The sequence below is a fragment of the Myotis lucifugus genome, unplaced genomic scaffold, assembly GCF_000147115.1.
Source record: "Myotis lucifugus unplaced genomic scaffold, Myoluc2.0 scaffold_51, whole genome shotgun sequence".
Classification (NCBI taxonomy): Eukaryota; Metazoa; Chordata; class Mammalia; order Chiroptera; family Vespertilionidae; genus Myotis; species Myotis lucifugus.
In genome coordinates, this window is record NW_005871099.1 from 3,522,190 (window position 1) to 3,546,388 (window position 24,199).

Sequence of the window (24,199 nt, forward strand, 5' to 3'; positions counted from 1 at the left end):
TAAAAAGCTTCTAAACTTTTTATTAACAAATTCTTAATATTTTTCTGAAAGGTGAAAAAGAAATGTGTTTATAAAAAAAATTCTTCACATTTTTATTATATAATTTATAGAGGAAAATATGTAGACTTTAATCAATAATTACTCATATTTAAAATTCAGGTCTATTCTACAGCAGTTTATCTTGAGTTTGACTTTTCCCCGGCTTCTGGAGGCAGGTAAGTAAATGCTCAGATATCCTATATAATAAAAGGCTAATGTGCAAATCAACTGAACAGTGGAACGACCAGTCACTATGACACACACTGACCACCGGGGCACACACTCAATGCAGGAGCTGCCACCTGGTGGTCAGTGCACTTCCACAGAGGGAGCGCCAAAAGCCAGGCTCATGGCTGGCAAGCGCAGCAGCAGTGGCAGGAGCCTCTCCTGCCTCCACAGCAGCGCTAAGGATGTCCAACTGACGGCTTAGGCCCTAAGCCATCAGTCAGACATCCCCCGAGGGCTCCCGGACTGCGAGAGGGCACAGGCCAGGCTGAGGGACAATCCCCTGAGTGCATGAATTTCGTGCACCAGGCCTCTAGTTGTCATAATAATTAAAATATTTTTGGATGTACTGAATTTAACAAACTCAGAAAGAGAGTGTGATAGAAAGAGAATCACCCATTTGACACTTACAGGTTCAAATCTATTTGTCAAAACTTTTCTCTCTTTCATTGGTTCTATTTTGTAGCTGTTATATATTTGAATTAATTTTTTCTATTGAAAAAATTGTTGGGCAACTATTAAGGGCTACCACTATATTACTAGCAGTAAACAGCCAATCAAGGTGCCTGCCCTTTTGCAGTTGTTTTGTCCGTGAGAAAGGAAGGCTCTGGGGACTGCCTACCATGTCCCTTCCTAATGGTGGTCTTTGTTTTCCCACAGTTGATGTGGAAGATGAGGACTTTACAGCCTCTATATCGAAGCAGAGTTGCATTACTGAACAAACGCAGTATTTCTTTGATAATGATAGTAAGTCATTCAGTGGTGTATTAGACTGCGGAAACTGTTCCAGGTAATTTTTCTTCCTCATTTCTGGATCAAAGAAATTGTGTTCACTTTTATAGTCATTACAGAAAATAATGGAGATTGTTGTTTGAGTCAGAGAGATATGGATAACTGTTTTAAGATGAAAATATCAGAAATTATAATTTTTAAAATTAATTCTAACTTAGATAAGTTATAGTCCCTTCAACTATAATAAATGTTCTAGAAAAAATTCTCACTTGTAGGTAGAATAGAGAAATGATATTTGTGTATTTTTTGTCTAAAGTAACTCATATTAAAATGTTTATAGAGAAATTTGCAGAATCATTCATTCTAATAAGATTAGGGTTAATTGCATCAGTAATTCCAAGGCAGATGTATGATTTTTTTTACATTTAAACTATTTTCAGGGGTGTGTATTCTAATTCAAAACTGGGAGAAAATATTTCCAAAGGTCAAGGTTAATGTTAGTCATCACCAGTACCCATAAAAAATCTTGAAACATTTTTGGAAGAGATGGAGAATTTAGTTTGGTTGTAATGGGATAGAGGCAAAGTGGGGATTTTGGGTTTTCAGAGGAGAGTGATAATCCATGTCACAGGTCTGCTGATTACGGAGCAGAAAGGCAAAGAGTTGGGATACTTTGTTTTTAGTGACTGTGGGCTGGTTATTTGAGAAGAAATGTTAACATAGAGAAGAGAAAATATGAGGAGATGAGGTAATCTGAGCACATAAAAGGGCTGGAATTGTTAGTTCCTAGGGATTCAAAATAGATGTTTAGAACAGTTAAAAATATTTTCAGGAACGGGTTAACTGACACTAGCATGAATTTTTAATAAGCATGTTCAATATGATTCGATGACTTTACTTAGCTAACCTTTATGTTCTGGGAGGAGGTAGAGGGTATGAAAAGGAGAAGAAAGGGGAGGACAGTCAGGCATGAACTCAGTAAAAAGCAGACCTCCTTGTTTAGAGATTAGTATATTAGGCTATCCTCTATCAGTGTTACCAGCACATCAGAAAGAGCTTCAGAATCCTTTGTCCTTTCATTAATTGATGTGCAGTACTAGCACTGTGTGCTTTAAAATGGCTAAATTAAATTGCAGAGATAATCAAGATATTAGAATGAATCGCAGAAAAACCCCACTTTTAAAAAAAATAGATAATCTTAAAGAAATTACTCTTTAACGACAGTTACTGATTGCTAAAGAAGTGAAAAAAACAAACAAAAACAAAACACTTCGTGGAATTTAAAGCTCTTGACTTCTCTATATGTGTGTTTCCAGTTCAGTAGTTAATATTAAAATATTGTGCCTCAGTCACATTTCAGGTGCTCAATAGCCTTATTGTCTCATTGCATAAAGCAAAAAAAAACATTTCCATCATCACAGAAAGTTTTCTGATCTAGTCTTTACTCTGCCATTAGCTTGGGCAAGATGATTAGCCATATTTGTAGTCTGAGTTTTCTTATGTGTAAAATAAGGTAACTATGGCTCATTTCCAGTGATAAATACCACAATTCCTTAAACATGTAAAACATTTTTCTATGAGTTTCAACAACTTAATAGTGCTAATTTTGCATTGGGAACTAACATTTTTAAACATGCTTAAAACATTTTTGCATTTTTTTGTATTCATTTGAGAGAGGTACGAGGTGCATACTAAGACATAAAACACAGTAACCTATCTTCTAAACTCATTCTCCCTCTGTTTTATTGTTTGTTTGTGATACTTTGTATTTCAAGATGTGATATCATTTTAATGTGTTAAGAATCTTTGAATATTTGTATTTCTTTTTCCCTAAAGATACAGTTCTGTTATTTTTTAAAATATTTACTTTGCAGGATCTTTCATGTAGAAAAACTTATGAACACCAACTTGGTATTCATAATGGTTGAGAGCAAAGGGACTTGTCCCTGTGACACACGGCTGCTCATACAAGCGGAGCAGACTTGTATCCTTTGACACCGGAGATGTTTGGGCTGGAAAGCCACCTTGAAATAACGTGTTTTTAACCTCGTCATGTTGTTTAGTCATGTTGTTTATGCTCGTCAAAAGAAAAATATTATAGAGTGATCACCGCACAGGAAGAATGGGCCCCTCACGCAACATTTGTTTTGCATGTCAAGGCTGATGTTGCTATACATGCACCAAAAGAATGTGAAAGGTTTCTTACTCACAGAATGAAGTTTGGTGGAGAGAGCAGTGCAGATTCCCAAGTAGATCGAGAGAGCTGGGAGGAGCAACTGTCTGGGTTAGGCAGCGGTGCCAACGGAGGGAGCACTCCACTCCGGCTTTCCTGATCGCCTAGATGTGGGGTAGAAGGAAAGGGCATTGTAGCTTAAAAGCTGTCAGTAGTCAATAATGCAAAATGCAGTCAGATATGGTATATGCATCCAATGGAATACCATTCATTCTTTAAAAAGGAAACCCTGTCATATGCTACAACTGCTAAAACTACTTCTGGTGGTAAACATGCAAAATGACATGCAATGACTATTAAGCACTTATGCAGAGGTTCTGTAGAGCGCCTATCCTATATAATAAGAGAGGGATATGCTAATTAGCCTGGATATGCTAATTAGTTGTGACTGGTATGCAAATTGACCATCACTCTAACACACAAGATGGCCACCCCCATGTGGCCACAGATGGCCTGCAGGGGAGGGGTTAGGCGTCAATCAGGCTGGCAGGCAGAAGCGATTAGGGGCAATCAGGCAGGCGAGCCATTGGGAGCCAGCAGTCCTGGATTGTGAGAGGGATGTCCCAGATTGGAGAGGGTGCAGACTGGGCTGAGGGACACCCCCCAGTGCACAAATTTCATGCACCAGGCCTCTAGTGTGTGTGTGTATACTTATTTATTTATTATTTTTATTTTTTCAAAAATAGCAGGGGCAAATGCTAAAAAAGTTCTCACCTATGTTTAGAATTGACATTTACCAGTATTATTAGAAGTTGGTTTTGTCTATCTTTGCACCCAGGTTCTCCCCTGTACTGTTTTATAAGTATGACCCTGTCTTATACTCTGCATCATTCATCCACTTTTATGTGCCAGGGACCATATATGGTCAGAATTGAAAAAGTTGATCTCTTCACACAGCCTCTAGTCTGACATGAAAAATTTGTGGCAGTTTAATTCCTTAAATCCCTAAGTACTTGAACTGGTTGTACTGGGTTAGAGTAATGACATAGGTAACTCTTACTTGCTTTGAGAAATAAATATATTGCATTTTCTTTATTTGTGTGTGGGGGGAAGTAATTTCATATTCCTTAACAAGTTTCTTTAGCTGATGGTCCTGATCCTTGTGACATGGTTAAGCAACCCAGATACCGAAAGGGCCTGACGTCTGCTTTGATAACAATGACTTGGTAAGACCAAGTGTTTACTGTATTAAAATACTTTATCTCAGTGGTCCTTGTCCTCAAGTACTTAAAGAGCCATAGTGTTTCTCATTAACATGATGTACTTTCTGGTAAATAGATTTTTCATTTCAATATTTTTCATGGTTAGAATAAGCTTACCAGTTGCTTCTTCTATCTGTCCTTCCCACAGAAATTGTACTTTCAAACACAATTCCAATCAATTTACTAATAACCCAACATTACAAATCTGATGATTTTAAAGACTTTCATGGACAGTAAATGTTATGTATGGTATATGAACCTGTTAAACAGCTATTATCTAATTGTTTTATAATTCTTTTTTTACATGGTTTCTGATTCTGTCATAGATTAGATTTATATTATTTCTCTTAACTATTCTTATATTGTTTGAAATTAGACCAGGTCAATTACACGGGGTTAAGTTGATAACATATTAAATATGCTTTGTAAAATTTTATTTAACAAACTGCTAATTTTCCTATAGGTCAGCTGTCTTCCTCTAATACTATTCTCACTGTGTCGGTAATCAGCTTTATGCTTTTAAAATTATTTTAGTTAAGAAACTTTATTCTCAAACATAAAAGTTACAAAATGCCTGTCCACTTTCAAAAATTAATTTTAAATATAATATTCAATTCTCTGATTCTTCAAGGTGTGCCTTTGCATTTAGTGGTTTGCACACAGAGACCATTATTATCTTTGGCCCTAATTTATAATATAATAATTTCTATCATTTACTGATTGATGTGTATTTATAGAGATTTTTATTTATTTAGAATAGACTTGCCTACTATGTACTTAAGCATTTCCATAGATACATATTATGCAATTAGATCATTTAAATTATAATTGGTGCAAAGAAGAAAATCTGGAGAATAAGGCTAAAAAAGCAAGATGTTTTAGCAAGTATATCTCTGTTATCTCTGATTTTTCCCTTTGATGGGGAAATGATTCAGAATTGCTAATTGTTCTTTTTCATTTTACTCAGTTAGAATTTTAAAAAATTCAGATATGAGGACTTATTGTTTTATCTACTACACCTTCAGCAGCTTTGCTCTTGTCAAATCATTCCCCAAAGAATGTTGTATGTGGGCCCAAGGGTAGTATCGCTCATCAGCTATTTACCATCAAAGACTGAGGTTAAATGCCTTCAGACGAACTTTAAAGATCACATAAAATCCCTGTTACTCAAAAATATTTTTACCCTATGAAGCTCTATATTTTGATCAAGGCATTAAAAAGGTTTAAGACAAAAAATGCTCAAATTCCTATAAATTATACAGTGGATTGTGGGTGAAAGTACAACTCTTGCTCTGTAGCTTAATGTGCTAATAATGCCTGTGTGTCCTTAGCAGTGGACTATTTCAGGGATGCTTATTTGCAATGGTCACTGTGAATTTGCTCTGGATGGAGGCTCACATAAACTGCTAACTGCCAGCAAATTGCATGAAATCTCATCTTGTATGTCTTCTTTTCTGTGTTTTCTTTCTTTTTTCCTGTTCTTGCTACTTTGCCTGTTATTAATAGGATCAACTTATATGCACAACGAGTCGTGCCTGTACCATGATGTCAGCTCCTATCTTCATTTTACTGCAAGTTTTCATGTGGTGTGGATGGTCAGTCACTTTCTCTAATTTTTCTTTGTTTTTGTGTTTGGCTTGAAATTTAAAAATAATCCATATCCCTAAATGTCCTGAAACCAGGTTATTAAAATACCAGTACTAATTATAAATAGCTAATTTCAAATGTTGCATAAGTTTCTAATCTTAAACTGAACATAACATTCTATATTTATTTAAAAATCAGTATTTTCTCAGTTTTTTTAAAAAAATAAGTCGATGTGGAAAAAAATTATACAAGCTTCATGATGTCTCAATTTTACTAAAGAGAAATACCTTAAGGACAATTATTAGAGCTGGTCATCTCAATTTAATCATTATTTAATATTCAATCATTCTACTTTTTTTAAAAAAAACAACTTTTTAGATTTTTACTACCAAAATTTTGATGCTCTTACTGTATAAGTGCTCCCAATTTCATTTTACTTAAATATCACTTACATTATCTAGGGCAAAATAATCATTATTTATTAACCTTTTGCCATTTACTGAATTACATAATCAATGTAACTAAATAGATGTTTTAGGGCCTGAGTTTGTTTTCAGGGTTTTATTTATAGTTTTGCAGTTTCTTTTCTGATGGCCTTGATTCACCGTGGTTATTATTACTAGAACCACTTTGGCTGTGTTTGTTCTTTCGTCATTGTTGTCCAGGTAGTCATTGATTAGGGAACCACTAGATGGAGATGTGGCCATTACTATGGATGGAGTGAGCATATCAGAGGGAAAAGGGAGTAGCAGAAGGATATTCAGAAAACAACTGCATTTGTCCTGGGATAATAATGGAATTTTTTTTTGCTGTGAAAACCAAGTGAAGAAACCTATCTGGTTTAAATACTAAAAAAAAAAAAAAAAAAAAAAAAAAAAATTAAATTATCTCTCTGTATGAACATTTTTAAAAATATATTATTATTCCCTTACCCTGGCTGGTATGGTTCAGTTGGTTAAGCATCGTCCCATGCACCAGAAATCATTGGTTCTATTCCTAGTCAGGGTACATTCCCTGGTTGAGGGAGATCCTCAGTAGGGGGCATGCAGGGGTTTTTTAATAAGTAACTGAAAAGTGAAAATAGGAATGAGGAATTCTCGGTGTATCTTTTTAAGATTCTTTTGAGAGACATCCCTGGAAAGAAATCTACTAAAATTACTATATTGTGTGTGTGTGTGTGTGTGTGTGTGTGTATGTATGTATATATATTCTAGATAGATAGATAGATATTTAGATATATATAATATTAGCACTGTATAATCTGTCATACTGAAACAAGGTACCAATCTCTTATTTTCTACTATAGTAATCTTTTAAAAAATCAGACTTAATTGATCTGGTCATGATGTTAGTGGGAGTTTGGTCGCTTTAAAACAGAAATGCTGAAGTTCCACCCATACCAATGCATTTGTGATTTGGAATGTTTTTAGAATATAGCTCATAATTTACTTGCATGGAATAATTTCAAGTCTTGGTAAATGTAGTTGCCCATGCAAAATGCATGAGAAAGCATGGTCAGGAAACTGAAGAGGCAGATTTTTTAGTGTGAATCAACTTACAGATTCCAGGGACTCCAAATAACTTATCTAAACTACCACCTTGCAGGCTAAAACAGACATATCTCATCATCACACAGGGGAAATGAGCCCCCACCCCCCTCAAAAAACAAACACACATTTGAAAATAAAGAAAATGGATTCAAGCCAGAGAGAATATTTTTCTTTCCATAATACCTTTCTAGGATAATTTTTATATTAATAAGAATTTTTTTGATAACTATATCTTTAATGCATTAATGGGTCTTGTTTGTGGTCTAATTTTCTGTTCCATCAAAAACCAAAGAACTTGTAAGCATATATGCATGGCCTAGGGTGGGGTAGGAGATGGGTGAAGGGAGGAAAATAGGGGACATCTGTAATACTCTTGACAACAAATTTTTTTTAAAAAAAGCAGAAGAATAACATGAAAAAAACACCACTTAACTAAAAGTTAGGAGACACTCCTGGTATAATGACAATTAAGCTTTAAGTTAGTATTTTGTGTTTATAACTAATCAATATGTGTGGTACTTTACTGAGTACCTACTATTAAGTACTTACTCGTGAGATATTTGAGGTATGTATAAATTAAAAAATTGTTTTCAATTGAAACGTAATTAAGAACCCTGTTTTTCATCTGGTAACCCTACCTACAGGGAAAAGTATCTGAACAAAGAGAAGAACGAGTACAAAAGTCCTGAGATAGTAAACACCTTCACCTGTTGCAGAAACAGCCAGTGTTATCAGAGCAGAATGAGTGGTGAGGGCGAGGAGAGGAATACAGGAGGGTGAAGCTGGAAAGACAGCCAAGTCCCAGACCATACAATGCTCTGTTGAGAAATTTTGCTCTAAGAGCGATAGAAATTTCAAGAAAGGGAGTGAAATGATTTGATGTATGGTTTTGAGAAGACTGCTTTATGAGAAAAGATCATAAAAGAACAAGAGTAGAAGCAATGAGGCAGCCTTGCAGGAGTATAGGCAAGAAGTGATGGTGACTTAGACATGAGAAGTAGTAGGTTTGGGGATATATTTTAAAGCTAGAAGACATGCTGATGGATTAGACTTGATAAACAAGGGAGGAAACACAGATGACTTGTTGTCTTTGACCTGATCCACTACTCCTAAATGTGTCATTTAGAAAAATAATGTTTTGGGGCAAGCTTGGTATCTTTCTGAGCCCATATAAGAGTAGATGTGGTAGAGATCAATGAATGTGGAGGTCAGAGGAGAATTTAGGGCGAAAGATATAAAAATATGAGTAATTGAGGTGCTGGTCCAAGGGGTGACATAGTAAGCCCCAAGACACACCAAACCTAGACCTATAAACCGAATTTCCTTCTGAAAGAAATCCGGCTGAGCGACCCCTATACTTTGGATGAACAAGAAAATAGCCACATTGAAATGGGTAGGAAATGCTGAGACATACTATCACCATAACCCTCACACCTGGCACATCAACCTAAAATCAGGAGGCAACTCACAACTCCCAGGTTCTTCCTGAAGACGGAAGGGTTTCGATGGAACATCTAGCACCTCAACTTTTAAGATTTCCACCTGACGATGGGCCCCCCAAACACCTAGCTCTCAAAGCCAGTAGGGGCTTGCATCCATGAGACCCACAGGACCATAGCAAACAAAGGAAAAGTTTTTAATGGGCCCATGAGGGCTCACTACGGCCATCCTCCCAGGGCTCAGAGAAGAGAGAGCAGCCAGAAATGCCTTCTCCCAGTCTTTCCCTGCCAGAGGATATTTGCATTCTTTAAAAGCTCTGATAGTAAATTCTCAAATTTAGCACATATTTAGGAGCTGACTGTGGTCCTCCCTGAAAGGCTGGACACAGTAGGCGATGCCTCCACGCTCACCCTCCGACCCACTCCAGGTCTCTGGTATCTCTTTGAGAAGATTTTTGAACATATCTGGCATCTTGGCGTATCAACCACCCCTCTAAGAATGCACCCTTTATCACTTGGCTCTGGTGGCCAGCACAGCTGGCATTCACAGGTAATATAGGACTGTAGCAAACAAACAGTTCTTAACCAGCTGTCCTCCCAGAGCTCAGTGTAGAGGGAGCTACCAGACATGCCCATCTTCAAGCCTTTCCTGAAAGGCTTGCATATTTTAAAAGATGCTTACTTTTGCTTCAGCCTCCAATCAGCCTGAATCTGAGTGTAATGGATTCCTCCCCCCCTCCTCCCCTCTCCCCCTCCCTGGAAAATGTGCTCAACATCACTCACTATTCATCAGGGAAATACAAATCAAAACCACAATGAGATACCATCTCACACCTGTTGGAATGGCTTCATCAAGAAGATGAGCAACAATAAGTGCAGACAAGGATGTGAGAAAAGGGAACCTTTGTACACTGTTGGATGGAATATAAATTGGTACAACTAGTATGGAAAACAATAGGGAGGTTTCTCAAATAATTAACACTGAAATATATTTTAGCTATGAGAAAGGAGGACATTCTGCCATTCTTAATAACATGGTTAGACCTGGAGCATATTATGCTAAGTGAGATAAGTCAGACAGAAAAAGACAAGCACTTTGTATGATATCACTTATATGTGGAACCTTAAAAAAAACTTGTAAAAACAGAATAGATGGTAGCTATCAGAGTATGGATGGGGGGGGGGGTGAGGGTGAGGGAATAGAAAAGTTGCTCAAGGGTACAAACAACAAGTAGTAAATAAGTCCTAGATATCTAATGCACAGTACAATGAATATACATAATAGCATTGTATTATAATCATCAAACTTACTAAGAGACTAGACCAGGGATGGGCAAACTTTTTGACTCGAGGGCCACAATGGGTTCTTAAACTGGACCGGAGGGCCGGAACAAAAGCATGGATGGAGTGTTTGTGTGAACTAATATAAATTCAAAATAAACATCATTACATAAAAGGGTACGGTCTTTTTTTTTTTTTTAGTTTTATTCATTTCAAACGGGCCGGATCCAGCCCACGGGCTGTAGTTTGCCCACGGCTGGACTAGACCTTAATTATTACTACTACTAAAAAGAAAGGATCATTACATAACATGATAGAGGTACTAATTATTGCTACAATGACAATCATATTACAGTATATTCATCCATCAAATTAACACATTGTACACCTTAAATTTATACAATGTTATATTTCAAATATCTATATAAAAGGCTGAGCTACCATCCTGTCCAATCAACCAGTCAACTGGCCGGTACATATGACACACACTGACCACCAGGGGGCAGACGCTCAACGCAGGAGCTGCCAAGCTGTGGTGACTTGGCAGCAGTGGTTCTCAGGTTCTCAGGTGACAGACCCTGGAACCAGAGAGGAGGGAGCCCGATTCCTTTCAATGTGCACGAATCCGTACACCGGGCCACTAGTAGTTCAATAAAAAGAGACCCACACTAAGACCCATTATAATTAAATTATCAAAGTAGAAGACAATGAGAGAATCTTAAAAGTATAAGAGAAAAACTGTTATGTACAAGGGAACCCCTAAGACTATCTGACTGAAGGTAGTGGCACATAATAATCAAAGTGCTAAAGAACACACCTGCCAAACAAGAATATCTGGGAAAATTGTCCTTTAGAATTGAAGAAGAGAGAGTTTTGAGACAAGCAGAAGCGGAAGGAATTTATAGCCACTAGACATAAGAAATGTTAAAGACTCTTCTTTAAGTGCAGGTAAAACTGTGTTAATTAGTAACAGGAAATCATATGAAACTATACATGGTAAATGCATAGTTAAATTAAGATTAATGTTATAATGGTGGTGGGTTAATAATCACATATATCTAATATGATTGCTAAAGAGTTCATCCTGGTGTATGAGACAGATTATGATTTGGCCTCCTAGCAGCGTGATTGTGGGCAAATGGTTTATTTTTTGAAACTTGCATTCCGTGTAAAATCTGGACACAATACCTACTTCATTGGGCATCCATGAGAAACAACTGAGATAATTTATGTGATGAGTTGCACATTGCTTTGAAAATTTGCTCCCAAATAAGATCTTAGTCCAAAAATATGTAGTGAAATAACTATAATTAATGATTACACAAGATAAAATATGTAAATTGTAATATCAATAACAAAATGTGGTGGAGGGTAAAATGTAGAGCAGTGGTTCTCAACCTTGGCTGCACATTAGAATCACCTGAGAATCTTTTTAAAATCCTGATTTCTGGACCTCCTGAAAAATCTTTTAAAAAGATTCCCAGGTGATTCTAATGTGCAGCCAAGGTTGAGAACCACTGATGTAGAGCTTTAGAATGCAAACTTAAAAATGTTACCACCTTAAAAATACAGTGTTAAAAGATGTTTTATGTAAGCCTTTGGTAACCACAAATCAAAAACATACTGCATACCCAAAGATAAAGGGAAAGGGATTTAAACAGACCACTACAAAAACACATCAAATTGGAAAGGAAGAGAGTAAGAGAAGTAAAGGTAACAAAGGAATTTGAAAACAGCCAGAAAATGATTAACAAAATACCTATCAATAATTACTCTAAATGCAAATAAACTGAATTCTCCAATTTAAAGACATAAAGTGGCTGAATGGATTTTTTTTAAAAGACACAATTATAAGCTGTGCACAAGAGACATACTTCAGTTTTAAAGACACACACAGATTTATTGTGAAGGAATGGAAACAGATATTCCATGCAAATGGAAACCAAAAGCAAGCTTGGGTAGCTTTTCTTAGACTTTCAGACAAAAATTGTAATAAAAAGCCCTGGCCATGTGTCTTGGTTGGAGCATTGTCCCATGTACCAAAAGGTTGGGGGTTTGATTCCCAGTTGGGGTGCATATAGTAGGCAAATGATTGATATTTCTCTCTTACATCAATGTTCCCCACCCTACTATTCCCCACCCCCGCTCTTTAAACATATCCTTGGGTGAAGATTAAAAAAAAATCTGTAATAAGAAACAAAGTCATTATATAATGATAAAGGAGTAATTTAAAAAGAGGATATAACCTTTATAAATATTTATGCATCAACATAAAGCACCTAAATATATCAATTAAATATTAACAGACAAAAAGGGAGAAATAAACAGCAATCTACATATATAAAAGCCTAAGCAATGTCCAACCATTAAACCGATCGCCTGGTAGCTATGATGTGCAATGACCACCAGGGGGCAGACACTCCAACCAGTAGAGGAGAGAGCACAATTCCTCGCGGAATCTGCCATGGGTTAGGTTGCTGCTGGGGCACTGTCAGCCCCGAATCTGCTTCACCTACACCCTGGACCCAGAGAGGTCCCTTGGCCTGGCCTGTAGGGATTGGGCCAAATCCGGCTCTCTGACATTCCCTGAGGGGTCCCAGATTGCAAGAGGGCACAGGCCAGGCTGAGGGACCCCACTGGTGCACAGATCCATGCACCGGGCCTCTAGTACAATAATATTAGGGGACATTAATTCCCTCCTTTCATCAGTGGATATAACATCTAGAGAGAAAATCAATGAGGAAACTTTGGAGCTAAGTGACAAGTTAGAGCAGAAGAATATAAGAGACACTAACAACATTCCATCCCAAAGCAGCAGAATAGACATTCTTCTAAACTGCATGGGGATCATTCTCTACAATAGTATATATTTTATGCCATAAGAGATGACTTAATAAATGTAAGATGATTATTATTATCAAGAAGAAATTATATCAAGCATCCTTTTGACCACAAGTGTATGACAATAGAAATCAATTACATGGAGAAAACTGGAAAATTTATAAATGTGTAGAGATTAAGCAACATGCTCTTAAACAATCATCATTCAAAGAAGAAATCAAAAGAGAAATGGAAGTAAAACATACCAAAACTATGGGAAGTAGTAAAGTACTTCTAAAGGGAAAGTTTATGGTGATAAAAACCTATAGTAACAATTTTAAAAATCTCAAATAACCTAAATCTATACCTCTAGGATGTAAAAAAACAAAAACAAACAACAACAACAACAAACTAATCAAAACAAGAAACAAACTAATGGTATTAGAAGTTAGGGAATAACAAAGATCATAGCAGAAATAAATAGAGACTAAAAGGACAATAGAAAACATAAATGAAACAAAAGATAATTAAAATAGACAAACCTTTAGCTGGCCTTCTCAAGACAAAAAGAGGACTCATAAAATTAGAAATGAAAAAGATGTTAAAATTGATATCAAAGAAGTACAAAGAATCAAAGAAATTATTATGAATAATTATAAGCCAACAAATTTGGACAACAGAAGAAATGGATAAATTTCTAGAAACAAACATCCTCTCAAGGCTGAATCATGAATAAATATAAAATTTAAGCAAACCAATGACTAATAAGTCAATTGAATCACTTATCAAAAACCTCCCAACAAACAGAAGTCCAGGATGAGATGGTTTCACTGGTGAATCCTACCAAACACTTAAAAAAAGAATAAATAGCAATTCTTCTCAAATCTTTTAAAATGTTAAAGAGGAGGGAACACCTCTAAACTCATTTTACAAGGCCAGGCTTGACATGGTACCAAACCAGACAAGGAGACTACCAAAAAGAAAAATAAGGCCAATATTCTTGATGAACATAGATGTAAACATCCTCAACAAATTAAATGAAACAATACATTAAAAGGATCATATACCATGATTAAATGAGATTTATTCCAGCAATGTGTCTGCAAATAAATCAATATACTACATTGACAAACTGAATGATAAAAAATCATGTGATAATTTCAACAAATGCACAAAAAGCAATTACCAAATTTAACATGCATTTTTTTTGCTGCAGATTTAAAAGCATTAAAATAAATTTTCATATTGGGAATATTGACAGGGTCAAGTGACATGATGGCTTCGGGTTATAAAAAACAGTAACACATGAACAAGGGAGGAGAACACCGTTCCTTATTCTTAGTGTCAGCTAGGTGGCATGTTATGGCAGTGAAAACTTTGTGATGTAACACAATGTTGTGGAGAAAATCAGAGGCAACCAGAATGTGTTCAGTTGAAGATGTCAACTTGGCATTCTGGCGAAGCCAGTGCAGTCCCTGCGGGGTGTAACGAACTGCATCTGTCATGACATTTGCATTAGAGATGAGAGGACCCTTTACTTTATCCAGTTCAGCAAAGAATTCTATTTGTTCTTTGGAAAGCTGCTCAGCTTGGTTCCAAATTTCTGTTTGGTAAAACTCTAAACAAAGATAGCATTGAAGGTACATCCCTCAACATAATAAGAGTCATACATGACAAGTCCACAGCTAATAACATATTCAATGGTAAAAAGCTGAAAGCTTTTCCTCTAAGATCAGGAATAAGACAGGGATGCCTATTCTCACCACTATTATTCAAGATAGTACTGGAAGTTCTAGACAGAGCAGTTCAGCGATAAAAAGAAATAAAAGGCATCCAACTTGGAAAGAAAGAAAGAAAACCGCCTTTATTTGCAGAAGACATGGTCTTATATTTAGAAAGCCCTAAAACTCACTACAAAACTGATAGAATTTATAAATTTAATAAAAGTGCAAGATACAAAGTCAATATACAAAGATCAGGTGCATTTCTAAACACTAATATTGAACTATCAGAGAAATTAAGAAACTAATTCCATTTACAATTGCACCAAAATGAATAAAATACCCAGGAATAAATTTAACCATGAAGGTGAAAGACCTGTATACTGAAAAAAACAATACTACAATATGTACAACATAAACCACAAAAATCTCAAATAGTCAAAGCAATCTTAAGACAGAATATAAGTGAAGGCATCACACTTCATAATTTCAAACTGTATTACACAACTATAGTAATCAAAATTGGACCACTATCGTATACTATGCACAAATCAACTCAAATAAGCAAATGGGACTTAAAAGATACTGTACTGCAAAGAAAACAATCTACTGAATGGGAATCTACTGAATGGGAGGGAATATTTATAAGTCATATATCTGATAAGGGGCAAGTACCCAAAATATAGAGTATCAAAAAATAAATAATACAATTTAAAAACGGGCAGAGGATCTGAATGCCATGGGTCTTGATCTGGCATCTGGCATCAAGAAGGGTTCAGAAATCTGGAGAAGGGGCTGTGCGTAAATTAGAGTCCAGAGACGAAACAAAACATAATTTTGAAAGGCATTTGGGGATCAGAGGAGCCTAGCTAAAGAAACTAAGATCTCCTTGTCTCAGGAGGACCCCTTGCTATCTATTAAAACAAATTGTCCTTCGGCAAGGTGGAGATATACACTTCAAAGGGTAGGGTTGGGTACAGAATCCATTGTCAGATTGGAAGAATTTGCCTCTGGCTGTTCAGGTGTTTGGCCAGTAGGAGGCAGTAACATGTAGATTAAGATGCCCTGAGCTGTCTGGCAGCAAGCAATCACCCCTTTTCAGGTTTGGGGAAAGGCCCTTGCCACTCCAGATGATTCAGCCCTTGCCTGACATGTTGGAATTGGCTTCAGGCATCTGAATAAACATATTTTCAAAGAAGACATACAGGTAGCCACCAGGCATATGAAAAGAGACTCAACATCACTAATTAGGAGTGACATGCAAATCAAAACCACAGTGAAAATCAACTCATACCTATTAGAATGGCTATGGTAAAAAAGACAAGAGAAAATAAATGATGGCAAGGATGTGGAGAAAATTTACATTTTGGGGAATGTAAATTGGTGCAGCCACTGTGGAAAACAGTATGGGGGTTCCTTAAAGTTTTTAAAAATAGAGCTACAGTATTATCCAGAAATTCTACCTCTGGGTATTTATCCAAAGAAAATGAAAACACTAACTGGAAAAGATATATACACTCCTGTATTCAGTGCATCATTATTTATAGTAGCCAAGATATGGAAACAACCTAAAAGTTTATATAAATACTAGAATTTCATTCAGCCATTAAAAAAATCAAATCTTGTCATTTGCAAAAACAAAAACAAAAACATGGATGGACCTTGAGGCATTATGCTAAGTGAAATAGACCAAGCAGAGAAAGACAAATACTGCATGGTATCACTTACTATATATATGGAATCTTAAAAAAAATAAAATAAATTTCAAACTCATAAACAAAATTGCTGCCCAGTGCTGAGTGAATGGGGAGAGGTTGATAAAAGTGTAAGGCCTGAGGAGCCAATAAAACATGGTGACTATAATTGATGACAATGTTGGTAACACTGTAAAACTGAAATTTGCTAAGGGAGTAGATATTAAATATTCTCACCAAAGGAAAATAAACTAGTATGTGAGGTGATGGATGTGTTAATTATCTTGGTAGGGGCAATCCTTTCATAATCAAGTCACCACAATGTATACTTTAAATATCTTGCCATTTTATTTGCCAATTATAATTCAATAAGGCTGATTTTTTTGGAAAAACAACAATGTTGTTTTCATATTAAAAACAATAAAAATATGAGTAATTAACAAATGGGTGAAATTTAAAGCTACAAGGCTGGATTAGAACACTTGGGAAGAAAGTATAAATAAAGAAGAAAATACGAGTGAGAAATAACCCCTGGAATAATCTAACATGGAGAGATCCTGAAGAGAACAAGCTGAAAAGAGTAAGAAGAACCACAAACAAGTGTGGAGGAAAGATGCATGAGAAAATATTTCAAGCAGAGAATATTTATTGTATTTTGTCAAATGCTCCTGAAAAGTCAAATATGATGAGGACTGAGAATTGATCATTTTTTAACTGTCTCTTTAGATTTAGGGCCTATCTTTTAAAAATGAAATTTCCCTTAATAGATTCTTTTTCCTCAAAAAATCTGTTAGACAAACAAAAGAGTTCTGCCTCACAATACAATTCAAGAAAGAAATTTTTTACTTATTTATTGGGTAGCAATCACTGTATTAAACCCTAGTGAGCAAAGAGTCAATGTTCTATTCTCTGGGAGCTCAGAGTCTTTGTATAAATATTCTGAATAGAATATTTCCTTAGTTAATTACTTTTGTACTCACATACTCACATAACATTTTTGTTAGTGGAAGATGAACCTTGGATTAGTAAATTCTTAAATGATGTTTAGAAAAATAATTAGATATGAGGGTTTTCTATTAAATTCAACATATTAAAAGGAATGAAAGCATATAGAAAAATGTTACAGAATACAGAACTTTGGAATAAAAGATAAATAATAATTTTGCATTTGTAGGGAACATAATGAACCACAACTAGACATTGGGTAATCCAAATGAGTATATGCATTACCTACATTCATGGTTTTCTAAACAAAACTTGATAGCTTAGCCCCTTGTTTAAGATATATGTTTCAGAGTGTCCTTTCATTTATGGTTCAAATACGTTCTTTTTATTTTAATTCTTGATGGAGGTCCAGATGCTACATGTGCCATATGGTATGTTCACCTTTGAAACTGGATGTAAGGGAAGATGGAAGTTCACTTCTCAAATTTATTTACGAGTCCCAAAATTTGCCTAATTGTGCATAATCACTAAAAACATAATTCGTGGCAATTGTAAAACATGCTGTTAAATTTTATTTTTATTTCTTGTATTTATAAATATATGGGAACACTTAATCCTATGAAAGTTTGTTGTTTTTTAATTTAGAAATTGGTACATAACTCAAAATAGCATTGACTACTAAAATATTTTCTTTCATTATCATCAGAATCTACAATAAAATTATAACGCATTCTAAATGGTACTAGGGAAATGTCATTATCCTAAATCACTGAACAATAAAATCTAGGAGAATGTAATTTATTTGGACTAAGAGAAATTTTATAAGGTGAGTTCAGAAGTGGACTAAACCCGGGTGCTCCGAAAGATGTCTTACTAAATATTTTTCAGGATTTTTCTTTTTTCTGTTCTTTCCAACAGGAGGATTATACAGACTGCGGTGGTGCCTCTGGATTAAATGCCTCCCTGTGGTCCATCATTGGAATCCAGTTTGTACTTCTTTGGCTTTTATCTGGCATCAGACACTGCCAGTTATGACCTTCCAAAACCAAATCTGCATAATTAAACTCCAGACCCTGCCTAAACATGAGTCCTCAACTGCATTAACCTAGGGTCAACCTCGGATCAGCAGAACATTAGCTGGGCCCATAACATGGCCTAAGTCTAAGGCGCAGACTCATAACGCACCCACTGGCTGCATGTCAGGGTGCCAGATCCTGAAACTTGTCTGAATGTTGCATCATCCATGTATAACATCAAAGCAAAATTCTGTGCGTGCTTTCCTGGAAAATTTGAAAGTTTGTTGTTGCATTGTTGGTGATTACTTGTAAAAGGGCTCCCCACACAACTGTTTATGACTCATACAAATTGTCTTGATTTTGACCTGGAATTTGACTTGCTGCAACCCTTGTTCTTTTACCAAGAACACCTCTAGGGGGGAAAAAAAGTCTTGGTTTTTTTGGCCTTTACTTATTCTTCTGTTGACCATTATTTCCTGCTTTGAGTAGTTATTATTGAAATATGTATATATAGAGAGAATTAACATTGATGTAATCTGTTGAAATAGAAATAATGGCTAATTTTCTATAAAAAAAATTTGCCATGAATAAAATGCCTTATGAAGAATGGCTTCTCTGCCAAAAATATAACACAGATGATGACTAATTAAGTTTTGGTGGGGTAATAAATTGGTTGTTTGAAAATAATAACTAAGAAATTATTATACTAAAGGTGCTTGAGGGTAAAATTTGAATATGCGACGTATTTCCTCATAAATGTAAGCCCTTACTAATTGCTTCCGTGTACTGGTCCTTTGTTCACAGTAGAGTTATGTAGTGCTAGCCAGATATTTCAAAATGCTCTAAGAGAAGCTTGTTGGGGGGAGGGGAAGATGTTTTTTCTTGTGATAAATGAACTTTGGTTACCAAGGGTATTTTGCATGATGCTGCTGCTATTTTAACTTTCAGTTTGTTTTTCTCTTAACTGTATAGTCCATTGAACAGTTAACCGAGTGACATTATTGTTATGTAAGAATCTGAACCTTGCAGTGTAATGCACCTAAGTCATCTTTAAAAAACGTTGTTAAACTACTCTGAATATACTGTGCAATGTAAATGCTGAATGACTGGGTTAGATAAATGGTGAAATGGGAATTAACGGATTTTATACAGATTCGTGCTTTTGCCTGAAAGCCTATGTACAGATATTTTAAGTACATAAATCAGATTTGACACATTTATTTTTTGAAAGTACATATATGTTCTCAATGAAGATTCATCCTAGGTTTCCTCTTTGTTCGTTTGAATAGTGGCACCTACAATCCAAAAATTTCTGCTGCTCTTGCTGCTGCTTTGTCCCTCCATTTTCAATGGTCTGATCACTGGACCAAAATTTCCGTGCAGATTGATGAGGGTTTTACAAAAATCTGAACAAATAGGAAACCTTGAATCTATATGTTATGCACATGAATACTTGATGACGAATAATCAAAATTGTTTTATACAGCCTCATTGGTGAAAATCGTTAGCATAGTAAATCAAATATTTCATTATAGATGAATATGGAAGCCGAATATTACTTATACTTTAAAATTTATTTTCAAGAGTAAACAGTATTTGAAGAAAGGGTGAAAACTGAATGTGTAACTCTAGTTGTAGTGAGTAATTCTGCTGAAGGTTGGGAGTATACAGATATTTTTTATGGTAAAATGCATTTGTTCTTTTTTGAACATGCCAAATATTGGTGTGTGTAATGCTGGGAATTTTCTTATATATCCTTTTAAAGTCAGAATCTTATTAAGATTATCCAGCATGCTTTAATATGCTCCACATAGCAAAGATATAACAAATTCTTTAGCATAGCTTAAAGGGTATATTTGTTTTGTCTTTAGCTTTGCATACATTTGTAATCCCCTCCTACCGCCAATATACCCTAGGTACTATTTGTGTACATTTCCTTATTTAAAATATTTTTTTATTTAAAAATGGGGGGATTGGGAAATGGATTCACTTTGCCAACTATTGTTCTAAGAGTTAACATCAGTTACCATTTCTAATGCATTGTGATTTTGTAGTCTCATTTGTAACTGGTATTGACATTTTAGAAAACACCAAAGTGATATAAAAACAAAAAGTGGAATTTCTCACTCTAGAAATGTTTAAATCATGTTGTTTGTTAATTAAATATTTAAAACTTATTGTTAACTTTTGCTAGACTATTTTAAATCAAGAAAGTGTTGGGAAGGGATATCAAAATATAAATTGTTAGTTTGTGTATATAAGCAACACATTAAACAATGGAATTACTTCCAGCATACAACAGACTACCTTAAAATTATCTTTAAAATCTATTAAATATATTTTCATGACTAATGTCACTGAAATAGTATGTATTCATTGACTACATTATTGTATTAATGACAGTTAAATGTGGCATCTCTTGGCAGGATCCTATTTGATTTCATTTGCCATCAAAATATATTTAATGCATGAGTCTTGCTATGATCCTTTATTTTCTGCTATACAATATACTAATATATTATGACAGCCACATACATGATTATAAATTGGGTAAGAATGTGCTCTGACTAAAAATTGTTCTGAGTCCTAATACTTGTCTTCATGCCTTTTGCATACTTACTTTTCTGTAAGACAGTAACACTCATCCCATCAAATTTTTATCTTTAATTTCAGATTTTTCTCTGAGTTCTAATTGTTGTCAAAAGCTTAAATTTAAACCTATTATATATATTGAGTTTCAAAGACTGAACAGTACAAGAAATCAAGAAAAAAAGCTTTTAAACTCTTCATTTGTGCAATACTCCTACAGCTTTAATGTAGTTTGTCATTAAAACGAATTCAAATAACTCTTGCATTGGTGTTGAGTAACAGGAATACATTTTGCATTAATGGTTTTCTTCATTTGAACAACCAGCATTACTGCCAAACACCAATCGTGGTCCATATTTGTAACAGGTTTTTAATATGACATAGTTAGCAAGTTTGATTGAAGAGATTTTGAGGTCCTGGACCTGTAAGATTTTAGTATGATCTTTTTTCATGTTTCTAATGCGTGAAGCATTATTGCTTAACTTGGAAAACAAAAATATAAAAATGGAACAGTGTTGCTGCCATTTGTAAGTTTTCTTGTAATATTCCTTTTATTAACTTTAAAACGGGCCTTACTGGATTCAAATAGGCAGTATCCCTTTTAAGTGACCTTTCTGACCCAAGTGTTACTTGCTTATTTGATGCTCTCTTGTATTTTCCATCTCATTTAAATCTTTCTCTCCACCAAAGCTGAAATTCTATGTCTTAATTTAAAACTCTAAACTATTCCATTGATCATGTTAGTTGACATTAAAATGTCCAGAGATACAGAGTTTGATTCAGTGAAACAAATATAGTGACTTTGTTTTTAAAAAAGGTGTAGAATAGAATGATGATTTCACTTCCCCCAATTTCAAATACTGTATTGTTATCGGAATGTTGTTTTCCTCAAAGCAGAATGTTAATATTGCTAATAATCCATTGATGCATTGATGTAAAGAGCAAATCAATATAACTCATGTATCAAGTGTTGGAAAAAATCCAGAATTTCAAAAACTTAGACAACCCTTACCAATAGTTTCATGTACTTTGTTTATATAGCTCACATAATTCACTCAGAGAAATTCCTCTGAGACTAATGGGATACTGTCTTGTATAGATGCCAATTGAGTTTACAGTGTGACCTGACAAAGCTATCGTTTTTGTTGTGTTGTATGATTGTTGGATCATGCTTTTTAGGATGTTTTTATTAAAATGCTCAGTGTGCATCCATGCAAAAGGCCAAGTGGCTTTGTGAACAAACAATCTTTTCTCCCATTTATTATGTTCTCTTGACACTTTTGTGGAAATTAAGTAGCCTGATAAAAACATTTTGTAAAAATTTGTATAATACTGTTATAAAAATATTTATAATCCCAGAAAATGTTGTGTTAAATCTTGTGCAAAAACAGTATATTCAGAATAAAAGTTTATCATTTAAAGTCACGAAAGTTTGAATTATTTAATTACTTAAAATCCTGTTGAAAAAGACTGGTTTCTATCATAAATATATTTTAAGAAAGCCACCTTCCTGTGGAGATAATTCTAGATTTTGGGAGCAAAAGCTGAGATTGCAAAGTACTTCTACAATTACAAACCTCAACTCACGAATAAACAAATGTACTTGCAACTCCTTCCCTTAACTCTGACCCTTCTCACGTGCACTTTTGCCATCAAGGCATTTAGGAACTTATTAAATCAGACTTCCGATTTCTATAGTAAAAAAGCCCACAAAAATTCTAGGCAAAAATGTTTCCATGTTTATTTAAATACCTTCGGAAAACAGTTTGAAGGAAAATTGTTAAAATATCTGAACAATGCATACCTTTTATTACATATGATTAATCTATACATATAAAAGCCTAAGTGACCAAATGACCAGTCGACTGGTCGCTATGACACACACTGACCACCAGGGAGCATCTGCTCAATGCAGGAGCTGCCCCCTGGTGGTCAGTGCCCTCCCACAGCAGGAGCACTGCTCAGCTGACCAACAGGGGCCAGACACAGTGCTCATGACTGGTGAGCGCCACTGCTGAGGAGTGAGCCTCTCCCGATCGGGACTGTCTGGGCACGAGCCCACTGGCAGGTGCAGCGGGGCCGGGATGAGTGGGAGCAGCAGGTGGCATTGGACTGCCAGTTTTGGCCCAATCCCCACAGGCAACGCCAAGGGAACTCACCAGTGCACAAATCCGCACACCAGGGCTCTAGTATTTAAAAATTTCTGCTAGCTATTTTATGCCAGCTAAGGCAATGAAGTTTATAAAGAGTTTAAACACACACACACACACACACACACACACACACACACACACTAGATTCCTTTTACATTGATACCAGCTTACCACCTGCCACCCTGTGCTCATTTAATAATAAAGTAAGAAGCCTGATATTGCGTAGAACCCAATATAATGTCAGCCACTTTTCTTTCTGGGGACTTCCATGAGAGAGCAAAAAAGACCTACATGTGAGAGGAATGTGGTATGTAGGTACCAAAGTTGGTGGTTACTAGAAAATTTGACTCTTAGTTTCTGATCAAGACATTTTAACAGGAAAATCCCTACCTCAAAGTGTAAGGTAGATAACATTTGTTTTTTGAACATCTGGCTCCATTCTGTACCAATGTATCTCCTTAATCAATCCTCTCCCCTCATTTCCTCTATCAATCATCTTGGTGCCACCCCTCCCCACCCCCGCCTCTTCCCTGGGGACCTTGTTTCATCAGTTCTTCCTTAAGCATATCCAGTCCTCCCTTTCTGCAGGCTCACTTCCCTCTGCCTGCAAGCACATTCAGGACACCTCTTTTTAAAACAGCAAAATCAAACATCAACCGCTGCCCGTTAGCCCTATTAATTACTGTTATACACCTAGAATTAAAATATTCCTTTCTATATCTACAGACACATTTTGGTAGTCTCTTTGCAACATACTCAACTAGGCCTTAGAACTTTAGGTTGGAAAGTCATATCGTTATCTCTGACCTTTAGTTTGGACTACCACTGAAAAAGTTTAGTGGCTGGTATAAGGTACTAAGAAAGTCAACATCTTGGGCATCTCTTGATTCTCAAATTATTTGTTTCTTAAAGTGGAGCTATTCATAGAGCACCTCTACAATTTTCCACAAATTGGTATACAATCAACAATACC

At 35.5% G+C, this 24,199-nt stretch overlaps 1 protein-coding gene across 1 annotated transcript in view; it reads left to right on the forward strand.

Moving 5' to 3' along the window:
- The window catches only part of CACNA2D1 (calcium voltage-gated channel auxiliary subunit alpha2delta 1), a 377,680-nt gene extending 355,182 nt beyond the window's left edge, over positions 1-22,498 (forward strand). The window contains 6 exon segments of the mRNA XM_023753781.1: positions 160-215; positions 925-1,054; positions 2,871-2,980; positions 4,314-4,355; positions 4,358-4,395; positions 18,387-22,498. Of these exon segments, the coding sequence (XP_023609549.1) occupies positions 160-215; positions 925-1,054; positions 2,871-2,980; positions 4,314-4,355; positions 4,358-4,395; positions 18,387-18,503 (493 nt within the window). The 3' untranslated portion in view covers positions 18,504-22,498.
- The last annotated feature ends 1,701 nt before the right edge of the window (positions 22,499-24,199 follow it).